The sequence below is a fragment of the Crocodylus porosus genome, unplaced genomic scaffold (genome assembly GCF_001723895.1).
Source record: "Crocodylus porosus isolate Cpor-Errol unplaced genomic scaffold, CroPor_comp1, whole genome shotgun sequence".
Classification (NCBI taxonomy): domain Eukaryota; kingdom Metazoa; phylum Chordata; order Crocodylia; family Crocodylidae; genus Crocodylus; species Crocodylus porosus.
The window spans coordinates 13139451-13165560 of NW_017728928.1; the positions used below are offsets into that span (position 1 = coordinate 13139451).

The following is a 26110-nucleotide window of genomic DNA, read 5'->3' on the forward strand; positions in this document are numbered from 1 at the left end:
TTTCTCCTCAGATCTTGCCAGACTCTGAGGGGGCTTTTTCTCTCCTTTCCCTCCACAGGGCTCCCTGCGAGATGGGAATGGCTCTCCCTTCTGGAGACCTGTGTGCAAATCTGAACATGCCCGCATTGTTTTGCACCTCCACCACCACTGTCAGTCTCAGGCGCTTTCTTATGTAACCAACAGTGTTCCAGAGAGCAGATGAGCTCTTGGCATTGAAAGGAAAGGGCAGGTTCATTCAGGCTCCTGCCATGACCTGGCAATCGTTTTGAAAGGGGGGTGACACACAGAGGTGCCCTCACCACTTGGTTACCTCACACGGCTTGATGCAGTGCTTAACTGATTCGGCTGCGTGCTTCAGTCTGATGCAGTGGCTATGCCATGGCCTTACAGACCCTTGCAGCCACCCCACAGTGCCCTCGTTGCATCTCCACAGCTCCATGTGCTCTTGCTTATGCTGAAAAGTTGCCTAATTTGGGAGTGGTCGTTTAAGTGGCCTGCAGGGAACAGTAGGGCCCATACTTATAGGGGATTGGGTGTGAGTGGAAGCGGGGGGCAACATCTAAAGGATAGGTTAGAGGAACAAAAAAGAGTTATTGCATCACAGTAGGAAGTCCCAGGGCACTGGGGGCCCTGCGTCACTGCCTCCCCTTGCACCCAGAACTGGAGTAGGACAAGAATAGCCTTGTGCTCTGTGCACAGGACATGGGCTAGAGCTGCCAGACACCCATCTCTGGCTGGACATGGGATGTGAACTACCCAACAGTTCAGCCTTCTTCCAGTCCAGCACCACAGCAGTCCTAGAGATTACACACCATTCCCCAAACTGTCATTCAAACAGTATTGCAGGGTTGGGGAGACAGCTGCAGGTTCCTTCTGTAGAAACAAGAGGAGGGGTAGCTCACTGGGTGCCAGGCTGACTTTGGGTTTGGGAGGCTCAGAATCCTCCTTTGCCACTGTTTTCTTGTGCAACTGGGCAAGTCCCTTATCTTGTTACCCAGTTTCCATCTGTACAATGGGGATAACAGCACTGCCCTACCTGACAGTTTTGTAAGGCTGGAGCCATTAGCATCAGATGGTCAGATATTGTGGTGATGGGGAGGTCACATAAGGTGCACACCCAGTGGAAGGGAGGGGCTAGCCCCAAAGAGGAGTATACTTCCACCACTTGGGTCTGTAGCAGGGCTATTAGGAAAACTAAGGCAGATACGGAACTAGGGCTAGCATCAAGGATAACAAAAAGTCCTTTTCTAAATACATAGGGAGTATGAAGAAGGCTCTGGGTAACATGGGGCCCCTGCAGGATATGCTTGGCAATCTGGTGGTTGCACCAGAGGAGAACGCAGACCTCTTTAACAATTTCTTTGCTTCCATTTTCTTGTGCAGGGACCGGGACTCTCCTACCGAGATTCAGGATGGACTCAGGAAAAACTCTGCCAGGCCTAGGCTCAGGGAGGACTGAGTTAGGGAACTTCTGGAGGGGCTGGATGTGTTCAAATCAGCAGGTCCAGATGCTCTCCACCCCAGGGTGTTGAGGGAATTGGCATGGGTTATCACGGGGCCCCTGGCACAGCTTTACGAGCACTCGTGGTGCTCTGGCCAGGTGCCAGACAACTGGAAGAAGGCCAATGTGGTCCTCATCTTCAAAAAAAGGGACGAGGGAGGACCTGAGTAACTAGAGGCCCGTTAGGCTTACTCCAATCCTGGGGAAGCTCTTTGAGAAGATTATCAAGAAGCACTTCTGTTATGGGACAGCATCAGGGATGATGCTCATGGGCAACCAGCACGGTTTCATTAGGGGCAGGTCCTGTCAGACCAACCTGATTGCTTTCTACAGTTGGGTCACAAAAGCATTGGACACAGGTGTCATGGTAGACGTAGTCTTTCTGGACTTCAGGAAGGCCTTTGACACCGTCTCCCACCCCATTCTCAGTAAAAAGCTAGGCAACTGTAGCATTGATGCCTACAGTCAGATGGACTGCAAATTGGCTGAGGGGTTGTACTCAGAGAGTAGTGGTGGACGGGTCATATTCGACCTGGAGGGAAGTGGGCAGTGGGGTCCCCCAGGGCTCGGTCCACATTGTTCAATTTCTTTATTAGCGACTTGGAAGAGGGGATGAAGAGCAGCCTGTTTAAATTCACAGACGACACCAAGATTTGTGGTGAGTTGGGCATGCTAAAAGGGAAGAACAGATTACAGCAGAACCTGAACAGGTCACAGGGGTGGGCAAATGAAAGTAGGATGGGATTCAATACTGACAAGTGCAGGGTGCTGCACTTAGGTAGTAGGAACCAGCAGCATACCTACAGGCTGGGGAACTCCCTTCTCAAAAGCACGGTGGCAGAAAGAGATCTTGGAGTCATTATTGACTCCAAGATGAACATGGGCCGACAATGCGAGAACATGGTCAGTAGGGCTACCCGTACCTTGTTGTGCATCCACAGATGCATCACAAGCAGGGCCAAGGAGGTGATCCTCCCCCTCTATGTGACACTGGTTGGGCCGCAGCTGGAGTACTGCATCTAGTTCTGGGCGCCGCACTTCAGGAGGGATGTGCACAGCATGGAGAGGGTCTGGAGGAGGCCACTCGCATGATCCAGGGACAGCAGGGCAGACCTCACAAAGAGAGGCTATGGGACCTTAACCTGTTCAGCCTTCACAAGAGAATGCTGAAGGGGATCTAGTGGCCATCTATAAACTTACAAAGGGGGAACCAGCTGAGATTGGGAGAGATCTTGTTTCCCTGAGTGCCTCCTGGAGTAACAAGGAATAACGGCCATAAGTTGTTAGAGGGTAGGTTTAGACTAGATATTAGAAGGCACTACTCCACAGTTAGGGTGGTTAGGATCTGGAACCAACTTTCAAGAGAAGTGGTGCTGGCTCCTACCTTGGGGGTCTTTAAGAGGAGGCTTGAAGTTTACCTAGCTGGGGTCATTTGAGTCCAGTTTTCTCTCCTGCCCAGGGTAGGGGGTCAGACTAGAAGATCTACAAAGTCCCTTCCGACCCTACATCTATGAATCTATGGACCTTAGGGAGACAGGGGCCCTGGGTACCAGCTGCACACCTGATTAGCTTTGGGGGAAGGAGAGGACATTCTCTCCGATCTAATCCCATATTCCTCTCCCTGCAGCATAATGCAGAACCAGCTACATTCCACTACTAACAGGTGAAGATCAAAGTTAGGTGGTCAAAGCTCCACCCAATCCTACATAACCCATCAGGCAAGTGCAGGTGAGACATGCTGGTTTCTCCAGCCAAACCCTCCTAGAGAAAACAGGTGTTGGGCAAGTACCTTACCATTCTTCCCTGAAATGGACGGTAGCTTTGTTTCCATCCGCCCCTTGTAGATGTGTCCATCTAGGCCCAGGATATCCACCTCGCCATGCTGTGGAGGAAATGCAAAGATGGAAAAGACAATGATGCCAGTGGTTAATGTCAGCCTTGGGCAGTGTGGGGGAGGCGGCATGGATTGGTTTCCAAATGCCTCCTCTTTAAATGAGGAGCAGTGAAACTCCCTGAAAACAGGCTGGGTGGGATGAACAAGGGGGAACATTCTTCTCTGGGGTCATTCAACCTAACATCCTCCATAAAACGTGACTGTGGGGTTCTCTATAGACAAGTGAGCGGTGAGAACATCACAGTCTGAGGATCCTAGTCAGCTGCAGTCAGGACTCCTAGTCATTCAGAGCCAGCTCTAGATACCTCTACCCCATGCTGGAGTCTGCGGTGTACACACACCTGTAGCAACTCTGTATCTGATCCAATCATTTTATATGCAAATCGGTGGCTTCTTTAACCACTAGCCCAGCAAACTTATCCAGGGATCCAAGAGTCAAGTTGGGTTCTTTCCAGCTCAACCAGTTCCTCCATCAGGACTCAGCAAACTGTCGAGCTGACGATATGCGAGACAAAAATAGAATTCAGCTCATGCAACTGGGGTTGCACTGGCTCCATGGGACGAACAGGAGTAACATCCTGTTTCTGTTGCTATCATCAGCAGATCTGACTCCGCACACATCCAGAGGGCAGATCTGCTGAGGAAGCAGGGGCTGTGTTTATACAGTCACTTTCCAGAGCAGGGCTCTACACTTAAAAAAGCCTCATCCTCCTTGTATGCATGCTCTTCACAGCAGTACCTTTGTACTGAGAAACAGGGTGATGTACTCTGCCTTGGTTCAAAACAGCACCTAGTCTGCTTATAGGAGTACCACCAGCCACCATCCCAGACAAAATGTAACGGCGTGCTTGGGTCTGTGGAAGAAGGAGTGTTGTTCTGGATACATGCATGTGTGCCTCCGTTAGAGATCACTCCAGAGCAGATACTCCATAAGCACCACCTGAACTGTACTTTATAGAATGCCTTTCCCTTCTGATAAGCTAAAAAAGTCCAGGGAGTTATTTGGGATTTACATTGCTGAAGCTAAGACCCAGGGTATGTTTTTCCAAAGGTAACTACATCCAACTGATTTTCAGGGATGGGGATGACAACATCCATGTACTTTCAAAGCATCTAAGGGAGTTCGGAGCCAGTGAGTCCAGACAGATTGTTTCAGCCTTGCTTTCCTCTTCTAGCTACTTCTAACATCGGGCCTGCATTTCAAGTCCAGGGCTGAAACCTCTGTAGGGAGCAGGAAGAGCAGAAAGGAAACTGCCCATGACAGATGCCAGGAAATGGGCACTATTAGGACATCATGCAGGAGCCCTTAGGGTTGGTGGGGCGTGCTCTCGTGTCCCTTTTGGAACAGGAGACTAGCGCATGTGGTATTTCCCTCTCAGTCTCTCTCTGTCCCAGTCCTTGCAGGGAATAGTGGGTGTGGAAGTGGGCTGTTATTAAGATCATCAGATCAGGGATCTGTCTCCCACAGCCTAGGAGCAGGGTGGTCATGCTAGTAAGGGCAAAGTCTCTCAAGAAGCAGCAATGTACAAGCTCAGCAAAGACAGATGAACCAAGGGCCACAGCAGGCAGGCTGGGCTTTTTGGCAAGCTGATTTATGTGGTAAGGAAGCACTGGCAGGAAAAAGGGGGTTGCAGAGAGGGAATGCAGGGATAATACTGTAATAGGCCACCACTGTTCCTGGCCTCTCTCCCCACCGCTGTAGTCACTGTTACCTTCATCACTGCCAGCATAGTTGTCTCCCCTGGGTGCCCTGGCACGCAATGGGCAATCTGCTGCAGACGTGTGTAGCGCCTGTAGGGGTAGGTGATGGTGTGGCTGCCACCACAATGCCGAGGTACGGATAGGTAGCCACACTCCATCTCTGCCATCTTGTCACTGTAGGAAGGCAACATTGCAGACTCAGCAAGCGAAATGGCAGAGAACCCTGCAGGCCACCCTGTGAAGCCCAGCTGGCTACCAGAGCAAAGGCTTTCTCTTCACCACTGGACTGCGAGTCCTCAAAGTATCACAGGGCTCCTTCTACCAACCCCTTAACATCAAGAGTGGCCTGCAGGGGACAGGGCTGGGCATGTGACCTTTTGTGCTGGCTTTAGCGTATACAAAGAGAGCCTGGCAACAAAAAAAAACATCCTCCATCTTTACTAAACTAGACCACGGTGTTTCACTTATCCCATTTTCCCTTCTCAAAAATCCCAATGGAAAGCTAAAAGCCTGGTAAGACCCTGCCAGCAAACCACACCAGAGTGATTGAGAGGGGAAGTGGCTTTTGTCCAGCTGCTTTAAAATTCCATGCCAAATGTTTTGGCAGGTATTTAACTCAAATGCCCAAGAACCCTTGGGAGAAGGGTGATCCTTGTTAAAGGTCCAGTCCTTTCCACTACCCTGTCATTTATGAGCTGAGAAAGCTCCCAGTTCGTATAATAAATCCTCCAGAAAAAAGCAGACTGGATGTTCCCGATCTTTCTAAGGAGAAAGAAGAGGGAAACAAACCTTTCATGATCTCTTTAGAAAACATGAGTTAGGAAAAAGGGTCCCCAGACCCAAATGAGACCCTCACTTCCTCCTACTCCTCCACAGTGCGGGGAGGTTTTGGGCTTAATCCCACTAACACTGAAAGAAACTGAGGCAGCTCAACGCTTTACAAGGTCAGACTTTCTTGAGGAGGCCCAAACAAGGAGAAGATGAGCCCAGCCTTTTTTATCATTGTGCCTGAGAAACTTGAGGCCAGATCTCCAGTGGGGAGAAGTCCATTGTACTAATCCACAGAGCCACCAACTTTACAGGGAGAAGGGTCAGCCTGGCTGCCGAATGGCAGACAAAGGGAAACGTATACACACAAACAGGTTTCAAAGAGAAGGGTACAACAGACTTCCAGAGAGCAGGGAGGCATCCAGCCCAAAGACAGAGGCTCAGGGGCCCGGCCAGGCAGTGAAGGGAGGTCCCCAGCCCTAGCACCAGCAGTGATGCACAGTGACAGGTAGCCAGCAGCTCCAAGGAAATGACAGATGGCTGCATGGAGAGGACTGGCAGCAGGGGAAGCCAAGATCCCCTTTGCTGGATGTCATTCCTCTGCCCTGCGCTGTCTCTTTGAAGCTGCTGTGGTCTACTCTATACTGGTTTTAATGATTACTGCTGTCCCTGTGGGGCAGGGGAGGGAGCAAGGGGGTGAGTCTTGAGAAGGATCTGACCCACTGGAATACAAAGCCAGCAATGAAACCACTGAGGTTTCCTCGCAAAGAGCTTTGTTGGCTGAAGTGAGTGGCTACCATGACAACAGCTAGAGAATTGGCCTCAACATGGCTCAGATCAAGCAGCTCCTCAGTGTGTTGAACACTTCTGCAGTCCAAAGGCCAGTTTGAGCATGAAGAGTCGTTGCTATGGACCCTCAAATGCTGAGTGCATGTCTCGAGCCAGCACTCTGCCTTCCTCCCATGACATATCCCCTCTGGTCAGATCGGGCCCCACGTCCACCATACTCAGTGGGCGCCTCCCCGGGAGAGATGCACTAAGTGTTGTGCTTCAGGGGCAGACGCCAACTTCTGACTAATGGTGGGTTAGGCCAACCTTGCACCCAGGGCAGGCTGTTCTGTCCTCTGCCATTACAGGGTGCTTTGGAGCCTCTGGTATTTGCAAATGCTGGAGACGAGATGCTGGACCAGCTAGCTAAGCCCTGTGTGCCTGTGAGGCACAGAGACATAGGTCCCTGGCTGTGCGTTGCTTGCTTTGCCGAGCCTCTGCCTGTCTCCTACCACATGTTGATCACAACCCTTTCCTCCTCTCTGCCCCAAGGCTGTATCATACACTAGGGGTGGAGGAGACACCTTAGAGGTGTTGGGGAAGAGGAGAAAGAGAGCAACATGAGCCCTTCACCAGCTGCATCTCCAAGCAAGATGCCTGCTCAGCCATAGTGGATGCAGGGATGGCAAACAGTTGGCAGCCATAAGGAGAATCAGAAGACTCTAGGACTGGGCCCCCTGTGTCAGTCAGGATGGGGGAAGGCTATGCTCAGCAAGCTGGGAGGGGGGCCTGAGCCTCACTCACTAACAGGCTCTACAGAATATACCGACTAAGATGGGGCTGAGGACTGCCCTGGACCTGAAGCTCTCTGCTGAGAGTTGGCATCATGGTCCCTTTTCTGCAGTTCTCCTGGGCCCTGGGCCATGCTCTGAGCTCAGCCCCTGGGCAAGCGCCCCTGGCTCAGACCTGCTGTCCTACCATTGGTGATAGTGGCCCAGGCTGTGACACTGTGACTGCAGCAGCTCCCTGATCATCTGACTGCTGGCCCTCGCCGTGCCCCCATAGTGGGTTTGCACCTTCTCTATATCCATCAGCATCTTGGAGTGGACGCTGTGCAGCCCGCCCAGGCCCGTGCTCTTCTCCAGCAGGAGCCCATCAGCATGAGGCGAGAGGACAGCTCCTAACCTCAGGCTGGGGGAGACAGAGCCAGAGAGGGGGAAGGAAAGGAGAAATCACATCGTTAAGCAGGGCTAAGGCACCAGGAGAGAGGCTGAGCCTTGCCAATGAGCTGCTCCTGGAAGACAGGGCAGCAGGCACTGCCCACAAGCACCATTTGGGAGTTGCACTGGCCACCTCTTCATAATGCTGGACACCATGGTCCTCACCTTACGAGAGGCCTCCCCCACTCAGCCCTGCCAGTAAACCTCCCACCCTATAGCAGAACCCTCTGGGGAGCATGAGGTTACTTCATGCTGCAGGGTTCATGCTCTGTGATGAGGCTTCTCCCTAGAGCAGCTGCTTAGGCTACTTGCCCTCCTGAGGGCACCATGCCTGCTGGACCCACAGCACTCGCTGCCCATGGGCCAATGTGGTTCTCTCAGCCGTGCAAGAAAGAATGCGGTCTCTCCCAGTCAAGGGAAACAGGGTGGGTTCACCGAGTCTGGGGCTAGGATGTGCCTGCAACACATTATTGTCATACATGAACGTATTTAAAAAGTTTCCCTTGGGATTGGGCATGGGCTTGGCGGGAAGGGCCAGCTGACCCCTTGCAAGTATCTAACAGGGCCAAACTCTGCTCTGGCTTACCCCAATGCAACCTCTTAGGAGATCAATGGGGTTTCTTGATGTAATGAACTAAGTTGTTCCCTCTGGATTCCTGACCCCAGCTTTGAAGGAATCCAAGAAAAGGCTCCTGGAGAATCCAGCCAAGAGTTCACACCAATCCCAGCATAAGCTGGTGCAGGACTTGGGACACAAACTCCTGCAGTGCAGGCACTTCTGTAAGTTACCATAACTCTCAGGGCTGTGATTTAAACACCTAGGTAAAGCTCTGGCCCACAGACAGTTTTCAATAGTCTGTAAATAAATTCCCCCAGGAAAAGTGCCTTCCCAGGTGAAGGGATAAGGGTGCTGTTCTTCAAGAAGGCACTGGAGTGCCATTCATTGGGCTGGCAAAGATCAGTGGTACATCAGCACATCCAAGAAGGTACACAGGCAATGCTCCTCCTAGAAGAGGAGACCTTGAGCCCCAGAGAAGTGGAGGTGGGGAGAGCCCTACATGTCTCTAATGCTGTGGCAGATGGAAATGGAGGGCTGCTCCGGGAGGGGCCCCATCCCCATCTTGCAACCTACCTGGTTGATGTAGGCATCTGCAACTAGCAGTAGCATCTCACCCACTCTCCTCCCTATCTCCACACTGCAAGTGACTGCCTGGGAAGTGCAACAATAGAGGGAAATCCCTTGCCCCTGAGTACACTATACCTGCGGCACTGCTGCCTGACTTGCTCCAGCTCGTAGACAGTGTAGGGCCGGACAGAGCGGTGAGTCGGCAGCATTGGCACAGAGGGGATGCGTGTGATGGTCCTGGTGGAGCCAAATGCAAAGGAGTCAGAGGAGAACAATAATGTGCCTGGTCTTTAAATCCACTGCCTGGCATGGTCCAGGGTTGGCAACTGCCGAGGAGGGAGATGGCAGGCTCCATCCTTGAAGTGGGTCCCGAGCAGTCTCATGCTGGGATGGCTGCTTTCCAGCAAGGGATGCCAAAACAGCTGGGAGAACCACCTGGCAAGGAGGAAATCTGTCTGGTATTGCAGATGTAATTCTGCTCTCTGCCCTTACTGCTCTTGGAGAAATTTATTGGGCTGTAAATCCTGTGGGCCTGGTCTAGCAAAAGATTCTAACCCCTGCTGGCCCGGAGACTTTGGGCTCAATTCTCAGTTATGCCCAATCCCCAGTGCTGCTGTGATGGGGTAGAAACGGCCTCCTGAGAAAATCTCCTGTGCCAACACTTGCCCGTGGAGAAGTTCGAAAAAGGGCCTGTAAGAACAGGGAATGGATCAGAGGCAAGGGCAGGGGCAGGCTGGGGAACTCGGCGAGTGCCCTGCCTTCTGCGCAGCTCAAGTTAGAGCAGTTTGTGCCTATGCTATGCCAAAATACAGAATATGGGGAGGTCAAAGGGGGTTTGGGATTATCTGGTCTACCAATTCACACACTCCTTCCCCATTCCTGGGCCTTGCCCACACCTCTCCCAAGCACAGAAATGCAAATCATAGGTGTCTGGACGAGGAGATCTGATGCATATGGCATTCTGCTGACCATCTGCCCTGCTATCCCACTGCAGCGCCAGTTCGATTGTAGCAGTGGACAAACTGTGGCAGTTAGAGCTTAGAGCTCTGTACCGCTGGATCCCTGCCCATGGGTGGAATAAAGCTATCATGTGGATTTCAAGCTAGCACCACCCAGTGAGTAGTTCAGGAAGGACCAGGGAAGGGCCAAGCACCTGGGTCTTGTTACTTCACGGTTCATTTTTATTGCACTTTCCATTAGCCATGCTCTGCACAAATCATTAACTCATTAACCAGGAAAATATTATCCTCTTCTTGGATGGTCAGGAACATGGAGAGGTCAAGTGACTGGCCCAGGGAAACACAAGCGGGTCAGTGGCAGAACTAGGAGGGGAACACAGATTATGTCTGGTTTCCTGCACTGCGCTTGGGCCAGCACAGCAAGGTGGTGCAATTCTTTCTGCAGCTAATGGGCACATCTACACATGCACCATTACTGCACTGTAACCAAAACTTACTGTGCAGTACGGGTGCGTGTCTATATGTGCACACCTGTACTGCACACTAACTATGGTAACTTACGCTGACTCGGGAGTAAATTTGTTACCTGCATGATATAGGTAGCAAATTTACTCCTGAGTAGTTACTGCACAGCAAGGCATGTGTAGACACCTTACTACACAGTAACTCTGTGTAGACTGACCTGGGAGTAACTTTACTCCCAAGTCAGTGCACACACAACATTACTGCACTGTAACAGCTACACGTGTAGACACCAGTCTAAAACCTGCTTACTGCGCAGTAACTTACTATACAGTACATGCATGTGTAGACATGCTTAGTGAGTCCAAACCACTCCTGGGAACCTGGTGCTTGGATCAGGCAAGGCAGTTCCTCTAAGTGACCTTTAATGAATCTAATTATTGCATCATATCCCTCTGGGAAGGGTTTTCTGCACAGCAAAAGCCAGAAACTGACTTAAGATGACACCTGAGATGGTACAGAAAATAGCCTGGCCCCACACCCCAAAAACTGCTTCAAAAATGCCCCTGGGAGTCAGACCACTAGTTCTGTTGTGACAGGGCATACAGCAATACCCACGCTGCATGTGGAGGGTATGGAAGGGGTGCACCCAGTACCACTGTTTTTTCCATTCCCATCCTCATCATCTCCCCCATCACCACAGGGAACTCAAGAAATCCACCAGCAGTGACCGTCCATCAGCCCCAAGCAGGAAAAGGGCCAGCACACTCTGGAGACAAACAGTTCTGCCAGTCCATACTCAGATCCCCACCGCTGGTAAAAGAATCTTGGACTTACGGGCCAGGCACCACCATGTCCAGGGGTCTGTCGCAGGAGATGCAGTGGAAATGAGCCAGCAGGCGCCTGCAGAGGTGGGAGCAGATGTGTGGGTTATTATAGGATTGGGGTGTTGTTTTGTTCAGATCTGTGCCAATGGGAATATGACTAGAGATGATGTTACAGAGGTACAAACCGAGAGGATGCCTGAATATACCCTGCAAGTGCTAAGACCTGGAGTAGTCTGTGGAACACTAAGTATCCACTCTGTGGTCACCTCTCAGAAATACACTGGCCTAGGAACTGGCCTTATATGAAAACTGTACACAGACAGAGTCTGGCTGGAGCTTAGGAAGGGCTGTCTAACTATGCGGGTGGGTGAGCACAGACCAGATCACCTAAAGCGGCTCTGGGATCTGTCAGTGGAAGCTGAGAGAGTTAAGACAGGGACACTCATGTCCTTAGCAAGGGGTTGGACGAGATGCCCTCTTGCGGCCCCTTCCATGATTTCTCAAGAGGTGCGTACATTGGGCCAAAGCCTCAGCTGGCAAAGTCAGAGTCACTCCACCAATCCGTACTGTTTTATATCAGCTACATTTTTCCTTCTACAGCTCCTTTCAGGGGTACATTTCATGATGCTTTTGAACAGCAACCCTTTCCCCCCTCCTCTGAAGAGGGCCAATATCATTATTCTCCTTTCATCGCTGTGAACACCGAGACAGAGAGAAGGAAAGTGACTTGCCTACGATCACACAGCAGATCAGTGGCAGGCCCAGGAGTCTTGACCCCAACGTTAACCATGAGCCAACACTGCCAGCACAACAAATGCATCACATATATACCCCTTGTTCTGGTAATCGCTACTAAATAATTTTGCCCCCCTCTTTCTTCCACAGCCCCACATGCACACGAGTATGAAATATACTGTACTGCTCTGATGACAGGATGACCCTGTGTGTAAGTCAGCACCACATTTCCAGATTCAAGAAAAACTTTTGTTTCCCCAAATATGACAATAGTCTGCACTCATATGTTCAATGCATCTATGAAGGTGCTGATGTGATTATTGCCTTGGTGTCACGAGCCCAATTATAGGTCAACTCTGTGTATAAGTTGAGAGCAGTTTTTATGGCTCTTTTTGAGGTAGTAATAAAAAAGGGGGGGGTGACTTATACTTGGAACAATATATGGCACACACATGCATACCTGCCACATACAGGGGCTTATACACGTTATACCAAGGCTGCAGTTTCATCAGCATTAAACACCCACCTGAAAATATTGCTTAAGTGTGCATCATAACCTGGCATTCCCTATGAAACGAAGAGGTTTTTATACCCTCTGCATCTCCATTAAGGCTTGGGGGTGCAGGCAAGATGGCTCAGAAGCAGGACTCAGATTTACAACCTTCAGATAGCAGGGAACCCAAGAACCCCAAGCCACAGAACGGTGCCCATCCTTATCAATCCCGGCATTCATTGAGCAAGGACAGGGTCATGATCATGAGTCAGCAATTGGCATGATGGAATACCTGCCCTGAACTGATGGGAAAATGGGATGCATCTGGCAGGGACTGCCTGGCAGCTCTGAACTCGCCCATAATTTCAAGATAACCCTACGGGCAGAACTGAAATTAGTCACACACACACACACACCCCTATGCCCAAGGGCAGCCTGCCTGGTGTCATCTGAGTCCATTTGCTTTTATTTTTTAACCCGTCACGCGTTGACTTCAAAGGACAGAAAACAACAGGCAGCCCGTGGGAGTGGGGTGTGTGTCTACACATGTGTGTGTGGGCCTGGGAAGAGGGTGGGGGCTGTCAGATCTTATCTGCATCTCCCAGAACACGTGGGCCACACAAGGTGGTGACTGTCAGTCGTCTGGCTCTGCATCTAACAGGACTATGTAGGAACTGACAGTTTGCATTGCTTTAGGCAGCTTGTACAAGGCCCATGTACTTACTGGCAGGGCACTGGTGCCCTCTGGTGACAATGAATGGGTAACGGTTCACAACTGGTGGCAATTCAAGGTGCTGGAAAAAAACTTTGCAATGGGAATATTTCATTGGCACCTGTCATCTCTGGAGCTCACAGTACTTGAGGCACAGCCTGAGCAGTGACCCCAAGGGAGGCTTTCAAATAACACTTGCATGTGTAAACTGAGACATGGGAGCAGGGTAACGCAAGGCTTCCATGGAAGATGCTGCAAATGCAAAGCTGGGAACAGAAACCATGAATACCAATGCCACCCCCTCTCCCTTAAGTTGCAGCTATCTGTCATCTTCATCTTAGGCTAGGTCTTTCCCCCTTGCTTATGCCCACATGTCCAACCTGGGTACTCAAGACATGAGGCCACCCTTGGGGCAGCCTCTGCCTCTTCCTCCAGCTTGACCCTTCAGTGGGGGGCTCCTCATGGTGGCTTCAGAGCCTGATTTCCAGGTCTTGTGAATACCCAGCAGGAAGGGCTGGGCAGACCTGTGATTCTTGGTGCTGCACTTAGGAGCACTGTGTACCCTGAGGATCCTGCATTCCAGCCCATCACCACAGCCTCTTGTTGCCTTCCACATGACGTGTGAAGCAGCAGATTTTACAGATGATCAACTCCTCCATTTTAATTCTTAAATCCTCAGGGTGAGCTCTCTCAGGCTTGCCTAGGGGCTTCAGAAGCCTGCTCACTTTGAATCTTTCCAGTAGCTTTGAAAATCTTGGTATCCCTTGATGAATCCAGCCACATGCTTTTGCAGTAGAGCCGCTGGCTGCAACTGATCTTGAGAAGCAGGATCGCCATTAGGCAAAGATACCATTAATTCAAATGCATTGCAGTGGGATTAGGACAAAGCACAAGAACCTCAGAGCTCCTCTGCAAAGTATAATGATTTTCTTTAGGATGGATCAGTATAATGATTTTCCTTAGGATTATGGGTTCTTTTGAATTAATAGAGTTGGAGCTGTATCAAGAGGCAGGCATACTAGCAGAATGGTGCCCATTACTGGTCTAGTTATTCTCCTTCACATATGGAAATAGCTCTTCTGGTCTAAGGCACCTGCCCTAGGGCCTTCTAATGCTTAATTAAAATGGTAGTCAAACTGGGAAGATTTTGGCATGCTTGGGAACAGGAGTTGTAGGAGGGGCAATTTGGAGGGTGATACCAGAAGGATGCTCCATGGGCTTAAGGACTGCTCAGCTGCTCTGAGCACACAATGTACAACCACAAGGATGATATCCTTGACTATGGCTGCAATCATCTTAGAAGTATGTGTCGGCACAAAGCTGTTGTTACTCTAGTTGTCCCTGGTACTATGAGCAGGGAAGCCCCAGATGAAGCAGCTCCAGTGCCCTTTCAGGACCCTACATACTTTCACAGGTTTTCAAACCGCAATGATGTCTGTGCCACTGTAAACGACTGGTTAGGTTAAAGCTACTCAGGACAGGCCTGCAGTGCAGACACAGCTTGAGGTGATCTCAGCACATCAGAAACACCAGCCCCTTGTTCAAAAGTGCTGCCAGGAAGCCAGAGGTGCAACTTACTTCCTGATCCCAGCTGCTTCATCTGCTTCATACTGTGGAGACTTCTCCTTCAGCTGCTTCCGGATGGCCTTCCACCGCTCCTCAAGCTGCTCCCGGAATGGGTCTAACTCCAGGCGGTCCAGCTGCAAGGCAAGGCACCATTCTTCAGAGCCATGCCCATGTCACACATATCATGGCTCCTCAGTGACTGATGGGATACGAGGTGTAACAACCTGCAGGGAACCTGCAGGTGGGAACAGGAGTTGTAGGAGGGGCAATTTGGAGGGTGATACCAGAAGGATGCTCCATGGGCTTGAGGACTGCTCAACCGCTCTGAGCACACAATGTACAACATGGCTTTATCTTTAAATAAAGATCTGGTTGCTACAATCCAGATGGAGCCCCTTGGTTATTGCACAGAGCCCTGTGCTTGAAACATGAGATAACCATGAGACAGGATCATGGTCAACAAGAGTTTGATGGAACTAAGAAGTCCTGATCAGTGACATGGGGTGGCAGAACCAGGACTCAAAGGACGAACCCAGCCATCCACCCAAGGACATCCTAAAGGGTCAGATCTCACCATTAGCGGAGATACTCAAGTCTGGAAAGGTCTCAAGGCAAATGGTGGATAACTCCATCCCACCTCCCACAGGCCATTTAAAAAAGGAGATGAAGTGTCAAGAAATGTGCTGGCAGGAACAACCTTGGATCTGATGGACCAAATGGGGCCTTTCCATCTCTCCTCCCTATGGTTTACAGACCACACGAATGATGCAGCTCATTTTCAAGTGGTGAAACAACAGTAGGGCACCACGCCACTATGGGCATATCCCCCTGGCAAAGCACTGCCATGGCAGAGGTACCCAGACACTTACTCACTTCAGACCAGGAACACAGTGGTGAAGTATACTCTGGAGGCATCCCCCTGCAGCCCATCTTGTTTTCCAACATGCATGAGAATAGCTACAGATGATGCCTTCAGAGCAGCTTTGCTGCATTTCCAGAGGGTGGATGCAGGTGGGTGGGATGTACTTAAGTGCACCCTTTCCCAAGAGCAGTGAGGACATAGTATAAATACCCTCAAAACTCATGGCACAGGGCACTTTGCTAATGCTGTTACACCACCTCTAGTCTCCCACCCAGTAGAAGTGAGCCAGCCTGGGTGCTATTATACCCAAGTGCCCTGTGCCATGTAGACAAGGAATGGCTGTGTTGTGACACAACCAATGAGGGAGGCCATGAGGCTTCTTGGGGCACAGCTGGGCATGGGGGAAGATGATGGACAGATTTGGGAAGCATAAGGCCATGACAAGTTGGAAGAGGGACTGAAGAGGGTGAGAAAGTTCAGCTCAACATGGGGCAATTCTCAAAGCAAAGCATTCCAGTCCTGAAGACTCCTGGTTTATAAGGTAAACACTCCAGAGAATTTCTTCTCCCTCCCTGAGACCAGCAGCAGCCTGAAAGATGGGTTCACCAGATCCTGCCTACAATGCGAGACCTGAAAGCCTGTTCTCTTATGGCAGCTATGAGCCAAGCTGCTTTGTTCCTGGACTCAGGACTCGCTCCATGACAGAAAGGGGAGGAAGAAAGGGCTAAAAATAAGTACTGACAACCTGATTGTTGTCAGGGCCTCATCGCAGTGGTCTGACAATATAAACGAGGGAACCAGGCCCTGTGTAAAGATATCTATAAAACTTCAGTGGCTCTAGCAGATATACGGTGTCTTAAAAAGGAACAAGCTCCCAGTCTCCCCCTCTTATAAACCAGGCAAGGCCCTGACCATGGCTACCCAGGGCTGACATACTGACTGGGGCTATGACACTGTGAATGACTCCATCTTACCTTGGAGTCCATCTCCACCACGAGCTTGTCAAGCACTTTGTGCCAGTCCTGTTCATGCCCTGTCATTTTATTCAGCAGATCCTGGATCATTTTGTTGAGCTGCTCCAGGGTAGCATCAAACTGGCTGCGGCTGACTTTGCTAGCCAGGGAGATCTTGTCAGCTTTCTGGCAAGGGAGAAAAATAAAAGAGAAGGAAGAGGAAGATCTTCAGCTGGATCCAGGGCTCGAAAGAGATGTGCATTTTTGTTCCACAGTCTGATGTGGAACCATACAAAAACTTTGCCTCCCTACTCCCTACCGAGGAGACACCTCCCCCTCCTACAGTCAGGACTTGGGTGCTCCAAGCAATGGCTCTACCCTTCGTCCTAGCTATCATCCTTCGCCCCTTTCCCCTCATTGGGAGCTTCCTCACTGAAGCAGATGCAGCTCTAGTTTTTCAGAAGAGTTTGTAAACCTAGACAGCTCCTCACCCCTCTAACTTACCATAGTTACCTCAAGGACAACTCTACACTAGAGTCTCCTTTGGCTTAAACACTGTTAGAACAGTGGGTGCTCAGGACATCTGAAAATTCATGGTGGTTCACTTGGACCCAGAGCACCCAAGGGACCAAAATCAGAGGCTGGAACTGGCAATTCCAACTTCCACACAGTACAGTTCATGACTTATTTTTAAAGACACACACACACACACGTAGGGAGAATGCACGCATGCATCTCAGTAGTTCATGTTGCACTGAGAGGATGCAAGGCATCATATAGATCCTACATAATAACATCTCAGCCTTTATCTGGAGCTTCCTTCAGCTGATCTCCGAACAACTTACAGGGGCTGGCAAGTGTCATTAGCCCCATTTAAACTTGTGCTCAAAGATCTCAAGAGACCTGCCCATGGTGAAGCAGTAGATCCAAGATCTTTGGTCTGAAGCTAGGGATCAGCCTCCCACCCCTGGGGGAGCCTGTAATCCCACTCTGCCTGCCTGAGACTATGCCAGAAGGCACAGATGGTAGCCATCTCCAGCTAACCCAATGCCCGTGCCTCTCCTTACCACATCGATTTCCATCTCCAGATGCTCCTTATCTGCTTTCTCCTTTTCCAGTTTTTCCAGAGACTGGAACAGAACCTATAAGGTACACAGGAGAGCAGGGGATGAAAACCTACTGCACAGTCATTCGTTGTCACCTCCCAGCAACTGCACAAACTCCCTGTTACCACCTGAAGGCATCTAGGATTCAGAGATCTTAAACCCCCATTAAATCTAGCAAGTCAGGGGTGAGGATGAGAAGGGAGAAGCTTAGGCATATTCCATGACTACACTTTCTTCCTGTCTTGGGATCTCTTTGCTCTCAGGGGCATTCACTGCCCCACTGCTTGCTGATGGGGATGAATCATGAGAATGAGCAACACTAAGAACAGCCTAACTTCTACGTGAGCATGGCTGAAACTCATCCCATTTAACAGACCATGCTGATAACAGTTCCTCTGGCCAGGCCTGCCACTCACATCAATGTCTTTCTGCTTCTGGCGATGCTCTTCGATGAGGTTCCCTGTGATAGTGTTGAGCTTCTCGCAGTCCTCCTGCACATTGATGATGGTGCTTTGGATGCGATTCAGCAGCTCCTCATCCTGGTTCAAAGACAGGAAGGAAAACGAAAACAAGGCCCCATAATCAGGGAAGTGCTGCCAGGTACCCAGGCCCGGAGAGTGGACACAGCCTGGGCCAGAGGGGTGATGCCTCATCAGAATCCTCCACCATCACTTACATTCAACCATTCAGTCTCCCCTGGTCCAGCTAGTCACTGCCTCACTACCGGGACTGCCATGAATTTGCCCTCTGTGCCCATGTTGAGATAGGGCTTAGAACCTACAAAATGCTTCACCCAGACTGCCCGGTCAGTCACTCACATGTTATCCACTGGCAAAGACTTTCAGTGCAGCTACTCAATTCAAATTGATGACCAGGAGGTAACATGCCCCATGCTCCACACCCAGCCAGTCTCCGGTCCCCCTCAAGCAAAATGCTGTATGAGGTGTTCACGATCCACCCTCTCCTGCTGGACACAAACCAGGCAAAAGCTGGCCACAATGTCATCTGAGGAAAGGGCATCTTCAGTCTGGAGGTCTGTGCTAGCTCCCAGAGATTGTACTGGAACTGGCTCAAGTCAGAACCCATCGGAAATTCTCCTACTCTGGGAGGAAAATCTGTAAACTTCCCAAGGCCGATTGTTGTTTTATCAGGTACCCACTCTATACATACAAAACCAGCAGTCAGGGATAGTACCTCGCTTACCCTTCTCTCAGATCTGTCTGTACAAAATTAACCCATTTTACAGATCCAACTGATTCCTCTGAGGCTACACCAGAGGCTGCAGCTGAACAGTTAGCCCTAGAAATTGTTCTTGCACCTTAGGGCCCCACCTCCTCCCACCTAAGGGAGTAGAAAGGTGCTGGATAATCCATCCTAGATTATAAAAAAAGGTTACCTGCCATTTGGGGAATCTAGACAACAATTACTGAATCCCAACCACTACCTCAGGTGTCCTTTTCATCTCTAAAGCGTCTTCAGAATATACCACAGTCCAACCTCATAGTCTCCCCTAGTGGATTCATACAGAGAGTCAGAAACGGAGGCAAAGGGAAGATAATGGACAGAACAATTAAGGACAGAATTTAAGACTTCTGGCGCTCAGCCCCATATGTAGTTTAGATTACATCAATGAGATTATGTCTTAGCATTGCATCAGCTCCACATAGTGCTGCACTGTAAGGATGCTAAGGTCCAAAGATCATTAGGCTGCTATGTTATCCCAAACACTAGATGGGTAGAAATACAACAGTGCCACTGACACTCAGGAAAGCACTGCTAGCCTCTTTTTCCTCTCTAGTTCCTTGTTCATTGGCAATACAGGTGGGTGGAGCCCCATTCTCCTTTGGGTTATGCCTTAGTGTTTTTTTCCAACTCTGTTACACCCAAATGCTGATCAGAATAGCATCAAGCCAGAGGCAGGTTATTCCCTGTGTAATACGTGTGCCTTATTGCAAGGAGTGGGAGTTCCCATTGCCATGGCTTGTAGATCTCACAGAAAACTGAGCAGTGTACGCAAGCATGGGGTGGGAATGCAGAGAGGCTTGGGCTACTGATCAAGGACAGGAAGAAATAGAAACCCCATGACTGCACTGAAATCAAATTGGCAAACCTACTCTGATCCCCAGCTCCTTGCTGGGGAATCTCCACCCCTGGCGGTTTCCCAGAAGAGGCTGGACAGGCAGATCTCTGGGACAACTTAGGGACAGGGCATCCTGCATCAATGCAGGGGATTGGACAGGAGGACCCTTGAGGTCCCTTCCAACTCTGTTATGCTCTTTCTTCTCCTTAAACATTTCACAGACCCTGAGCTTGGACCAACAGAGTGCCACTTTGGTTCTCCCAAAGCTCCTGGAGCCTGTGCCCAACAAGAAACGGACAGCTGCCCCACAGATATAGCTCTGCTGATCAGAACATGCAGCATACTTCAAGATCCCCATGCATGGCTCTGCCACTTCACCTATCCTGGCTTCCAGCACTTCTCTTCAGCCAACCCTACCAGTACCTGATCTACACAGCTCTGGTACCTTGGGCAGTGCTGACCAGGGTCACTGAACACAGCAATGGCTCCACCCAGGCCACAAAGCACCAGACTCACTCTGATTTGTGACCTCTGAACCCAGGATCAAGGCACCCATCCACAAGGCCACCCAGCAGGAGTGGCTCAAGGCCGCACAAGGATCGAGAAACCCTACAGGGCAGCCCATCAAGCCTCCTGTGTGGTGCAGAGGGGCAGAGCTGGTCACCACCATGACTCCCACCTATTGCCTCCTCCTCAGGGTTCAGCTATTCCCAACAGCTATCTGCATATCCTGCTGCTCAGATCCCTGCCGCAGTGGTTTTCTCACACTCTTTGGCTTCATCCAGTACAGACTGGTGGTTCCAGCTCCCTCCTGAAATAACTCCCAGCATTTCCCTCCACAGGCCTTACCTGGCTCTTCAGCTGCGGCCTCTTGGATGCCTTGCCCTGTGTGCGCCGCTTCATGAAGCTGTTAATTAAGTCCTGGAGCTGTTCATAGCGTTTGAACAGATGGCTAACCTGCTCGCTGACATCTATGCTGCAGGCTGGGCATGAAGCATGCAGTGCTGCCTCGGTGGTCTCCGGGCCAGCGGGCATGCTCATGGAAAGCAAGGTGGAGGAGGAAGCCATCATGCCCTCTATCACAGACCTAAGCTTGTCTAACTGTAGGCAGGGGAGAGAAGAAGGTGGGTTTGTCAGCACTCTCTAATGCCCAGGCACTGCCAACCAGTGCCAGGGAAGGACTGTGTCTGCTTTTGCCTGACTCATATGGTGCCACAAAAACTACCCATTGGTAAAATCCCCAGTGCCCAGAAGCAACACCTCAGGCAGCCTATGTTACCCATAGATGTGTCTCAGCCATTCTTGGCCTTTACCATCTGGTCTAACTTTTCCAGTCAGGAACAGCTGAGGCTGCGCTCCCCTCAGGGTACATTTACGCTGTGTCTCTGGCACGGTCTGGCAGGGAGACTCCTGCCCATCTACTCCTGCTCATTCAAGCCAAACCCAAAAATATTGCAGGGAAGCTGTTCTGAGGGTGTCCCCCATTGCTGCTCTCAAGCATGGTCTTAAGAATGGCAGACAGAGGTCTTGAGGGATGGCTACAGGATGGACATCCCTGGAGTGACCCTGCCACGGTCTAGCTGGGTTTGAGCATATGAGAGGGAGCAAGCATCCTTAAAGACCAGGGGTGGGGGTGACAGCTGCTTGCCGCAGGGTTGTTACACTGGAGGAGCTGTTACTAGGATCCCTTCTTAGAGCCACTCAGCACAGGACAGAGCTCTAGAAGCATTGCAGAAGCCGGACTGGCCTCAGTGGGGGAACACCTTGGTGGCACAAGGCTGCTTATCTATCCCACATGCACTCAGACCCTACAGCTCTGCCCACAGCCAACCCTGCAGTATCTGGGAGGCTGCGATCTGCAGTCTCCCATGGGATAGGGGAGTGTTGTCACCTCCTCCATGCTTCCCCTGTGAAGCAAAGGGGCCAGAGGAAGCATTTTTTCTGAGTCCACCCTTTTCTTGTCCTTCCCCAGCAGGCTCACAGCTGGGAACAGCAGTCAGGGAGGCCAGCTCCAGGTAGCCATGCCCCAGTTAGGACACTGGCTTCAAGAGGTGAAATCTTGTAGAAAACCCCTGCAAGGACTCTGATGCCCTAAATAACTGTATAACAAAGGGCAGCAGCAACAACTCAGAGGAGTCACAAGGGGACCAATGCCCAGAAACGCCATTCAGACAGCTCCAAGGAGCAGGGGTTTAATGGGAACCCAGTGAGTGGCCCTGGCTCTTGCCTGACCTGGTCCTGGAGACAGAGGGCTGTGTCGGTCACTGACTGCTCCAGTTTGGCTTTGCCCTGATCCTGCTTCTCTCTCAGCTTCCGCAGCTCCTTCTCTATGTTCTTCACCGTCGATCTGGACCACAGAGCCAACACCACAAAGGATCACTCACTGAGCCAAGAGACTGCTTGTGGGGCTGGTAGCAGCAAGGGACAGGGAGCGGTACACAGCACAGGAAGGCATGGAGCCTTCTCGGGACCAAATGCAACTTGGGTGCAACTCTCCCAAAGTCCCCACCCTTTCACTTCAGGGCAGATTTTGCCTCCCTACTATAGTGGCTTGAAGATACGTCTGTGGGTTAGATACCCACATATCACATGCCAACTTCAGGTCAGTTCAGGGGATGCAGTTATTCCTATGGTTTGTTCCAGCTTCTTGGGGATGGGTATGCAGAGCCAGCTCTGGGCACCTGGAAAGAGCCTGGCTGGACAGGCCTCTGTGCTCTGGGCAAGGAGTGAGGTCTCGTAGTGGCCAGACACCTCCCAGAAGTCTCCCAGGAATACCCCAGCCCACCACGTAACAGCTGACTCCACCTTTAAAGACCGACTTGCCTAGCAAAACCCACTTCCACGCCAGGTGTATCTTCCATATCTAGCAGACAAAATTCTCCCTACCTGCCCTGTTTTGGTGATTCCCCCTCCCCAACTCTGTGGTGCTGGTACCCTCTTACAGACCCTTAATAATGTACCTCCTTGCTCTGACCAGTATGCTTCCCCTAGGTGTGCTACATTAGCTACAGAGGTCATCCTGGCATATCTTACTTTGTATAAAACTAGTCAGAGCCAGGCCCAGGGTCCTTCTGTTATGATGGCTACCATGGCCCTGTTTTAAAGTAAGCCCCAGGCAGATTTGCTACAGTCCAGGTCTCTGTTCAGTCCCAGAGGGACTCACGACTGCTCATGACAGTATATTAATCCAGGGACAGCAACGAATGCATGCGGGTCACCAAATACAGGACAATTCCACGAAGTACCAGGCCTCTGGGTGGAAGGTGGGTGAAGCTCACTCATTTCCACAAGGGAGATATTTGCCAGTCAGCATGGGTTAGCCCTGGACATACGATTTTTATGCTGAGCTGAACTGCCTAGCATTAAGCCCCTAGGGCATGGACCACCAATTATGGGGTATGCAACTGGGCAGCAGTCTTGGTCTTCATGGGCCATTTGGGCTAGGACCAGTTAACAGGAGTTCAGTCCTAGATCAGTGCAGGCACTGCCTTGTATGAACCACGTGGGTGACAATTAGTTACTACAGCTTGCAGTTGATTAGTTATCAACTGCACAGCAGAAAATGGTGCATCCTCTGGGGCTCTACATGTATATCAGAGTCCAGGCCTCAGTCCCATTTTTAGATCCTGGGCAGCAGGGCCTGCTAGTGAAGCCCATTACGCAGGAGAAAATGGGCAAGGAAACATGTCTCTGGCTGTCATTTCCTTTTACCTGAGTTTAGCTACTTGCAGGTTAATCTGACCGGATTCCTCCGCGCTCTGGCCTGCTCCTGCAACCTCCGCTCCTTCCAAGACATTCTGCAGATTGATTATCTAGAACCACGACAGCTGTCAAGAGTCAGGACTCCAGGGCATAGGCCTGCTTGCATGGACCTCTGCCCAGTGGGCAGACACCCACCCTCTGATGGTGCTGGGTTTAACTACCCATCAAAAATACCCAGAGCCAAAAGCCACCCTTGTACAAGTAGCTGCTACTCCACTCATTTCAAAGGATTTGCACCAGAACTGACCTCCAGGTGTTAAGGACCAAGGTGAGCTTAATAGCTCAACATAAAACACACTCATTTTAAAGCAAGTCTCCAGAAGATTGGACCTTCAATTCATATATTTGTAGCTAGAAAGCGACATACACTCCTGCCCCTGCCCCAACCATCTTCTCCCTTCAAAGCTGAACACAAAAGGCAGGACAATTCAGTATCTCTCAGCAGTAGAAAAGGACCCTTGGCAAGCACTGCAGCACAGGTAGATTTGGCTGGGGTTTCTGAAGAGCATAGGCCTCTCTTTCCTAGGGGTTGGGAGACACAAGCCAATATCACGCTTCTGCCCTTCTTTTCTAGGGCTTTTCTCCCTTCAGATTGCTCGTTCTTGTTGTTTCTATTCAGATCGTGCCTAGAAGCCAGCTGAGCACACAAAACCATTGTGGTAGGCATTTAGAAGATATATAGTATGAGTTTCTGCCCTAAACAGCTTCTAGTTTAAGGTAATGTCATTGAAGGAATGAAGTGACTCACCCAAGAGAATCTGTTAAGAGCCTGGAATCAAATTCCTGCTTTCCAAGACTCATGCCAGAGTCTTGACCACAAAGACAGCCTCACCAATGCCAACCTCCCAGCTTCACAGACTACATAATCAGACCTGTCTCAGCCCTACCCTCTTAGTTCCCGAGACAGCATGCCACCCACTAACCTTCTCCTTTGTGCTTCTCATGTCCTCTGCCATGTCTTTCAAGGATGACAACTGGTCCAGGACAGCAGCAGGGAGGCTGGGGACGTTCTTCCGGGCTTTATGCCATCAAGGAAATATTGCAGGGTTGGTTATATGGCTTAGTGCAGTGCCAGGCCCTGAAAGCAGCTACATCCAAGAAGATTCCCAGTAATAGCCTCCAAACCAGTATGAGCTCATCCCAGCACCCCTCCCTAGCCAGCCCCCCAGCCCCACTGGGGCACTCTTGTATGACTTTGGGACAAGGCAAGACATGGAAATGCCATGAGATACTTTGATATGAATGAGAAAATGATCCAAAGAGGAGGGAAAGCCCACTTCTACCCACAGTGATTTGAACCAAAGGCCCCCATGAAAGTCAGGGCGTGAGTCACATAGCTGATTATTTATCACCTTTGGTTAGTCAAACCATTACAGTGTGTGGCGGCCTGAAACTATGAGGTACTTGCTTACTGGACAGCCAGCCCCAAGCATTAAGCATGGTCACCTGCCTTGGATCCAGTGTCGGGGAGGACAACCATCCTTAGCTGTTAACAGTGCTGCTCACCAGTACATCTAGTAGAAACCTACTGGAAGCATAACTCAATGGGAATTCACACTGTTCTCAGTCTCCCTGCAGGTGTGGAGAGGCAGGCCACAGCTCCCTAAAGTGGTGTATGGGAACTGACCCTGAGAAGCACCCTGGAATCTGCCTGCATCACAACCCAAGGCCTGAAGCCTGTGAGGAAGGGGCTGGATGCAGAGGAATGCCCTACCTGTTTCCAGGAGGAGCTGCTTCAGCTTGCTGAGGTCTGAGTAGGTACATTTGGTTTCTTCCAGCTGGTTTACCTGCTCCTTCAGGGCAGTGTAGAGGTTGGACAGCTGTCCCATCTGGCGCAGGGCCTCCATGGTTTCGCTGTAGCGGCTGGCAGTACTGCTAGATGCAGAGGACTCACGTGGGAAAGAAGCGGTGGCTCCGAGCTTGTCCTTCTGCTCAGGGGATGCTGCCAAGGGGGTCTGGGTGACATAAGACCCAGATGGAACTACAAGCTGGGTGGCAGAGGAGGAGGATGCTGCAGGTGCCATAGGCTGTAATGCTGAGGTGCCCAATGGAGGTGCTAGGGAGCCTGCCTGGGGCCCTGACATGCTGGGCTGGGCTACAGGAGGCCCAGCCTGGGTTCCTGGGATGGCCAATAGAGTTGAAGGAGCACCAGTCCAGTCTCCTGGAGGTCCTGCTGGGGCAGCTGTCTGAGGCACAGGCATGTCCACTGGGGTCCCTGAAGCACTGGGCCAGGCTCCGGGAGATGTCACATGAGTCTCTGGTGCACCAGCCAAGGCTCTGGGAGGTGTCACCTGGGTCTCTGGCACACCTGCCCAGGCTCCAGGAGGCATCACTTGGGTCCCTGGAGCACCAGTCCAAGCTACAGAAAGCGTCATTTGGGTCTCTGGCATGCCAGCCCAGGCTCCAGGAGGTGCCACTTGGGTCCCTGGCACACTAGGCCCAGCTTCAGGAGGTGTCACCTGGGTTCCTGATGCACTGGCCCAGGCTCCGGAAGGCATCACCTGGGTCTCTGGTCCACCAGCCCAGGCTCCAGTAGGTGTCACCTGGGTCCCTGGTGCGCTGGCCCAGGCTCCAGTAGGTGTCACCTGGGTCCCTGGTGCGCTGGCCCAGGCTCC

At 51.0% G+C, this 26110-nt stretch overlaps 1 protein-coding gene across 5 annotated transcripts in view; it reads right to left on the minus strand.

The window, feature by feature from the left end:
- The window catches only part of QRICH2 (glutamine rich 2), a 59384-nt gene that overhangs the window by 14485 nt on the left and 18789 nt on the right, over positions 1 to 26110 (minus strand). For 4 of the 5 annotated variants that reach the window (XM_019542649.1, XM_019542651.1, XM_019542648.1 and 1 more), the window contains exons 6-15: positions 25210 to 26038; positions 24419 to 24513; positions 18070 to 18192; positions 17615 to 17689; positions 16569 to 16733; positions 14745 to 14866; positions 11237 to 11302; positions 9114 to 9215; positions 5108 to 5270; positions 3296 to 3383 (exon numbers count right to left, since the gene is read on the minus strand). In XM_019542649.1, coding sequence (XP_019398194.1) covers positions 3296 to 3383; positions 5108 to 5270; positions 9114 to 9215; positions 11237 to 11302; positions 14745 to 14866; positions 16569 to 16733; positions 17615 to 17689; positions 18070 to 18192; positions 24419 to 24513; positions 25210 to 26038 — 1828 coding nt within the window. Of the gene's footprint in view, positions 1 to 3295; positions 3384 to 5107; positions 5271 to 9113; positions 9216 to 11236; positions 11303 to 14744; positions 14968 to 16568; positions 16734 to 17614; positions 17690 to 18069; positions 18193 to 24418; positions 24514 to 25209; positions 26039 to 26110 lie in introns of those variants that run through there. The other variant, XM_019542652.1, reaches the window with a different exon arrangement.